The sequence below is a fragment of the Sesamum indicum genome, linkage group LG13 (assembly GCF_000512975.1).
Source record: "Sesamum indicum cultivar Zhongzhi No. 13 linkage group LG13, S_indicum_v1.0, whole genome shotgun sequence".
In the NCBI taxonomy this organism is placed as follows: Eukaryota; Viridiplantae; Streptophyta; class Magnoliopsida; order Lamiales; family Pedaliaceae; genus Sesamum; species Sesamum indicum.
In genome coordinates, this window is record NC_026157.1 from 2,139,843 (window position 1) to 2,146,796 (window position 6,954).

Consider the following 6,954-nt stretch of genomic DNA (forward strand, 5'->3'; position numbering starts at 1 on the left):
AGTGGAGTTGTACCTAACAAGCACCCTCTGTCACACATTTGTATCTCCATACTAACGTCTATGAAATGAGATGCTTCCTTCAAAAGAACTTGTCTCATGTGAGCAAGCTTTTACGGAATATTTAATATCCCTAATTCATTGATCTTTGGTTTGAAGCATTTAAAGCCAAGACCTTGGACATATTTTCCATGATCACTATTATATGCATGACCATGCGCAACAGTCATACATGACTTAGGGACTTCATGTATTCATAAGTACAAATATGAATAAAAAATGCCATGTAATATTAATGTGATACAAATAAAATCATTATGCAACATTTTATTAAAACTTACTATCTAACTAACATCCAACGCCCAATTGACGCGCACTGGGTACGCCAGACACTATCCTAACACTACTTTTGTGTGGCCATGTCATAAAATTTTACACTGCACATACTTATATGCTAATTTCCATCATTTCTCTAGCTAGTTACTGTAAATAAATTACTTTTTTTAATGATTGTATGGAATCAATTATTAACTAATATTTTGAAATAACATACAACTATTAGCTTTCTGAACAAGATAAATATTTTTTCAAAATCCAACACATTTTCAAGAACATGAAAAATTTCAGGTAAACATGCCTTGAATCAAACTTTGAGGAAAGCCCAGCGAGGAGTTAGAAGCCAAATTGGCTTTCACAGGTGTGCAGCCGCCAGTTCGTGTTCGGGGCACGCTTTGCTAGACCCAACCAATTCTATATCTTCTCTCGCCCATTCTCATTCAGGGCAGGTGCTTTTCCCCCATTATCACCTACCATCGTTCTTGTCGAAAACTATTAAAGAGCCAAATCGCGCTGCTGCCTACTCCTACCATACTCCTCTTCCCTCTGTTTGTGTTGAATTCACCGTTCTTTCTTCTCCTGTTTCTGAGTTCTTGTTGTTCTACTAATTCAGTCCACATCAATGGCGGACGCCGGCCACAAAACCCCACTGATGGTTGACGGCAACAGTCTGGTGGCCATGTGCCTGGCACGCGCCGGCGTCGACAAGATGTTCGGTGTGGTGGGTATTCCTGTTACTTCACTGGCCAATCGCGCCGTAGCCCTCGGCATCCGATTTATTGCCTTCCACAACGAGCAGTCTGCGGGCTACGCCGCCTCCGCCTACGGCTACCTCACGCGCCGGCCCGGGGTACTCCTTACCGTGTCTGGCCCGGGATGCGTCCACGGACTGGCTGGATTATCCAACGCCACGGCGAATGCTTGGCCTATGGTCATGATCTCTGGCTCCTCCGAACAGAGCTTCACCGGCCGTGGGGACTTCCAGGAGCTCGATCAACTTGCCGCTGTCAAACCCTTCTCCAAATTCTCCGCCAAGGCTACTGATATAACTAAAATTCCCGCATCCGTCTTCAGTGTCATTGATTGGGCCGTAGCTGGTCGGCCTGGTGGGACGTATTTGGACGTCCCCTCCGACGTTCTTCATCAGACTGTTGATAAATCCGAGGCTGAAAGATTGATAACTGAAGCCCTAAATTCTAGAAACAAAGATTTGATCGAGAAGCCCAGGATTAATTATTCGGAAATTCAAAAGGCCGTGGAGTTGCTGAGAACAGCACAGAGACCTTTGATTGTGTTTGGAAAGGGGGCAGCTTACGCTAGAGCTGAAAATGAATTAACCAAATTAGTGGAGAGTACAGGAATCCCTTTCTTGCCCACTCCAATGGGGAAAGGGTTGCTGCCGGATACACATGAGCTCGCGGCTACAGCTGCAAGGTCATTGGCGATTGGGAAATGTGATGTGGCTTTGGTTGTTGGCGCCAGGCTTAACTGGTTGCTGCATTTTGGAGAGCCACCTAAATGGTCCAAAGATGTGAAATTTATACTTGTTGATATATGCAAGGAAGAGATTAAGCTCAGAAATCCATGTTTGGGGATAGTGGGAGATGCCAAAGATGTGGTGGGGATGATACACAAGGAGATTAAGGATGACCCCTTTTGTCTGGGGAGAACTCACCCTTGGGTTGAGGCGATAAAGAATAAGACTAAGGAAAATGTAGCAAAAATGGAGGTTCAGTTAGTGAAGGATGTGGTGCCGTTTAATTTTATGACACCAATGAGGATCATACGTGATGCAATTTTGGGGGTTGGCAGTCCTGCACCTATAGTAGTCTCTGAAGGAGCTAACACTATGGATATAGGGAGAGCGGTACTGGTTCAAACAGAGCCGAGGACTAGATTGGATGCAGGGACTTGGGGGACGATGGGGGTCGGTCTTGGATATTGCATTGCTGCTTCTGTAGCATCACCTGATCGGCTAGTTGTGGCTGTTGAAGGGGACTCTGGATTTGGATTCAGCGCCATGGAAGTTGAGGTATGCTTTCCTTGATCTAAGTGTGGAATTTGTTGCAGTGGTTGTTTAATTTTTGCTGATGCTTAACTGAATTGGAGAACATGAATATCTAGTAACCTGGTTAGCTCATAATTTTAAACGTATTGCTTGTCTTAAGCGTCACTGCTCCCACCTGCGATGCTGCTTGTTGTGGAAGCTGAAAACAGACATTAACTTTTCGTCATTATTCCATCTGTACTGGCGTCTTTCTTCCCCTGCGTGTCCGCTTCCAGTCCAGACCTGGATAATACATATAAATTGTGTGAAGTCTTCTTTTGGTAGTTACTTGTAGAAATATCTCTCTTATCTACCCCACTTTGGATGGAGTCTTGATAAATATTCAGAGAAATACCATTCTTCCGGTCATGGTTTCGACAAGTTTATCTCATTGGCTGTACCTGTAACACAATTACCAAGTTTGGTCTAGAAGGAGCGTGTATGCTCATTCTAATTCTCATTATTGCCATCAACATGAAGCCCAACCTCCTGAGGACCCTGTTAGACCATTGACTGTTTGGGATCTTAGCATACTTGTAACAAGGCTTTTCCCCCTTTTCTTTTGGATAACTAAAAATCTCACTAGGAAGGTAGTGCCACAATTGCCATCTGATGACAGTAATCTATATTTCTTAGTTATTTGTTGACTTGAATCTTGAAACTTGTTGGGGGAAATGGTTTTGGTCCTCCCTAGGTTCCTGCAATTTGTTGCTTGACCTAGTGTACCTATGGCATAGATGCCAATTATGGTGGCGGTTGGGTAAATTTGCCTGTTACCAGAATCTCATTGTAGCAATTGACGGTAAGCTTAACTCTTGGCGGTCACTGCTAAATTGTCTATTGTTCAAGTCGTTGTACTCTGGCAGCAAGGATTTTGCCTTTCTCTTCTGCTTAAGCAAAACTGAGCAACAATGAAGGAACCATAAGCCTGTATACAACAAGCACATTGCTGAACTAGACATAGTAAAGTTTGAAATCTTCAATACTTTGCTAAGAAGGTTGTTTTGTGAATCATTAGTGGTGGCTGCTATAGTACTCCAAAAAGAATTTGTCTCACCCTTGCGTATAAGTCCTAAAGTTATGTTTATCTTTATGTGTCGCACATTGTTAGGATCATCTATGTCCTTTTAGGACAAGTTTCTGCACCACTAGGCAACTTATCAGTTTCATGCGATAGGAGCATGAATGGTTTCAATGAGGTTCACTATATTTTACTTAATATTTTGGACGGTATTATGTGATTCATTATATTCAGTACTAAGCAAAAGTTAACTTATTAATTCATTGCTTTTGTAGACACTTGTTCGCTATCAGTTGCCAGTGGTGGTCATAGTCTTCAACAATGGTGGAGTCTACGGTGGTGACAGGAGAAACCCAGAAGAAATCACCGGGCCTTACAAGGATGATCCTGCACCTACATCTTTTGTTCCTGGTGCAGCTTATCATCTTCTTCTTGAAGCTTTTGGAGGAAAAGGTTATCTTGCTGGGACTCCTGATGAGCTAAAATCTGCCCTTGTGCAAGCTTTTACTGCAAGGAAGCCTACCGTCATAAATGTCACAATCGATCCATATGCTGGTGCAGAAAGCGGGAGATTGCAGCACAAAAACTGAGGTAGTGCAAATATCCTTGTGCGCTGGTGAAATCACACGTTTAGGTTGACAGTTCTCCCATTGGCATATTCAATATGTGTTTTAGTAGTTTGAAAGTTGCGCAGGGTTCTTTAACTGAGTGCCCTTTGTACATAATTAAGAACTTCATGCCGAGTTCTCTAGACGTATGTCTATATTGTTTAACCGACCATACTAGTGTCTCAATTCCCGGATTAGGAATGTTACGAAACTAATGCAGCTATAGTGCTTGCCTGCTTTAGCTTGAAATCTTCTTCCTATTAGGTTGGTGAGACATTCCATTCTTCTGTATCAGAACTAAATCATGGCGATTCGAGCACGATCTACTGGCCTTATGAAATCAAATCTTGGCATACTATGTAGTGATGTTGGAGAATACCCGAGTACTTCTGTTTCCAGTTCAATACAATAAGTCTTATTTGGTCATGTCATTTGAGATTAATAAGTTTATGATTGTCTATTCATATTATAATTTCTCTCTTACATATTGGAATTGGTATCAAATTCATATCCATTAGTCTCTATACTCAACCTCACTTTCCTGTTATTGACCAAACAAGCTTTCATTCACTACTCTTCATTGGAGCCCTTTTGAGGAAAAGATGCTCACTGAAAAAGACTCTGCCCCTTAGTTTTTCTTGCTGTCTATCACCAACCATCATATTCTTCTCATACATCATAATCCTTGGTTTTCTAATATTCTTATTTATTTTTTATTAATTTCTCATTATAAAAGAAACTAATTCAACGTCTACCCATAATTAATTATTTGATTGGTCAATTCCATTTACAATTCAACTATAGAAATAATTAAATCGAGTAAATTAAGTAATTAAATCATTAATTATAGCATCTCTAATTTAATTCAGACTTATAATTAATCAAAATCATAAAACCTTTCAATTAAACATTAAACCAATTAGTATAAATAAATTTTGTAAAGACACTAATTAAATAAATAATAATATAAATTAATACTAATTTAAAATATAATTTTCCCTTACCTGTTCGCCCGACGGCCGAATTTTTTCTTTTGTGGATGTGCATGTCTTTGTGTGTCTTAATTGAGGGGGGACGGTTTAATCGCCCATCCTCACTTTCTTCTTTGTCTTCATCTTCTTATTATTACTACTACTACTATCACTATTATTATTTTATTATTTTAAGTATATTCATTACGTCTCTTTTTTTTGTTTTTATATATAATTCGCTTTCAAATATTTTATAAAATTTTAATTTACTCCATTCAAATTTTTATATAATCAAAATTTAATAATTTATTTATTAATTAACTAAATTTTATAAATATTTATCAATTAATTTCATAATTATATATTAAACTTTGGAGATGTTACATAAAGGAATTCATATATACTCTTGAATGTGAATATAAGATCTTCAAGATTAGCGTTTATGATTCAGTTGGTATTTTTATATAGAGTATAAATTTCTTTTTGAGAAAGTAGGTGAAGTATATATATATAGGAAAAAATACAATGAAATTCCCTATAATATTGGGATTCGTTAAAAATAAATTATTTGAAAAAAATAAAGTATCAATTACACCTATTGTGGTATGAAAAAAAAATTCAACCCCCTATCCCCCGAAGGTAGAGTTGGTGGTACACACGCGCTGACTGCGAATATGGGTTCAAAAGTATTTTTTTTTTTTTTGATAATTTTGCCCTTATATCTCTCAAAATGTAATATTATATAATATACAATATATTATTTAATAAGTCTTAAAATAATATATAAATACTTTATTGATGATAAAATATATTTTATATGTAACCATATAATTATATTAATATAATACTTTTTAATTACTTAATTAAATTAATTAAAATTATATTTTAAAAAAAAATGACAGCCGTGGCGAGCGCAACTGTAGAGGAGGCTCTACCCTCCTCACCCCAGGGCGACGGTGATCGCCTATCATAGCAAGGGCGTCGCCGTTGCCCATCGCATCTGGGCGACATGACCTATTTCTGGTTTGGATGACACTAACAAGGGCCGGCGGTCCCTCAGCAGGGGGTGGGGGGTGATTATTATTTTTTAAATAATATTTTTTTTATAAATTATAATAGTATATATAATACAAATTGTATCCAATGTGTCATCTAACTCATTTTCTAAAGCCACGTAGGACTAAAGACCCCCAAAAAAATATTTAACTGTCATGTCATGTTATTTTCTATTAAAATCAAAATTTTGGGTCACCAAAGGACTAAATTTCATTAATTTTGAAATTTAATAATAAAAAAATAGGCATAATTACTGGTATTAAAATCAATATTGCGCATATTTAACGGACAAAAAAAATATTTTTTTTCATATAAACTTTTAATTTTATATATTATAGATATATTATAAGAATATTTTAATTAAAATTTATGTATTATATTATATAAATATACAATTTTTCCTCATATATATAGAGGGGTATTTTAGTCATTATTCCTAAAAAATAGATCCTAGTGTGAATCATTGTTCATATAAAATGGGTGATTTTCTATATTTTAATTTTTATAGGGGGATTTTTGATATTTTTTTTGATAATGGGTGATTTTTTATATTTTAATTTTCATAGGGGGCTTTTTGATATTTTTTTTGATATCACATGGGGTTAAAATGAATTTAGCCCTATATATATCTATATTTTTACATAATTGAAGAGCACCCGTGTATTCAATTTATTAGTATGTTAATTTTTATTTTTTGAATATTTAGTTAATTTCTTTTTTCTTTTCTCAACTTTTTATTTTTGTTTCTCTTCTTTGACTTTTTATACTTTTTAATATTTTATTAATTTAATTAATACATTTTTAAAATAATAATATTTTTTAAAAAATTTTAAATCGATTGTGCACATATTTCAAATAATATATTGTGAAAATTTTGGAAAATTGATAGAATGGGCAGTTAAAATATCTGCATATTGA

General features: G+C 36.2%; 1 protein-coding gene across 1 annotated transcript; it reads left to right on the top strand.

Annotated features, from left to right (window-relative positions):
• LOC105176140 (2-hydroxyacyl-CoA lyase) lies at positions 620-4,435 on the top strand. The gene is made up of 2 exons (XM_011098853.2): positions 620-2,365; positions 3,677-4,435. Exons 1-2 carry the CDS (start codon positions 956-958, stop codon positions 3,989-3,991), a joined length of 1,725 nt encoding a protein of 574 aa, XP_011097155.1. The 5' UTR covers positions 620-955; the 3' UTR covers positions 3,992-4,435.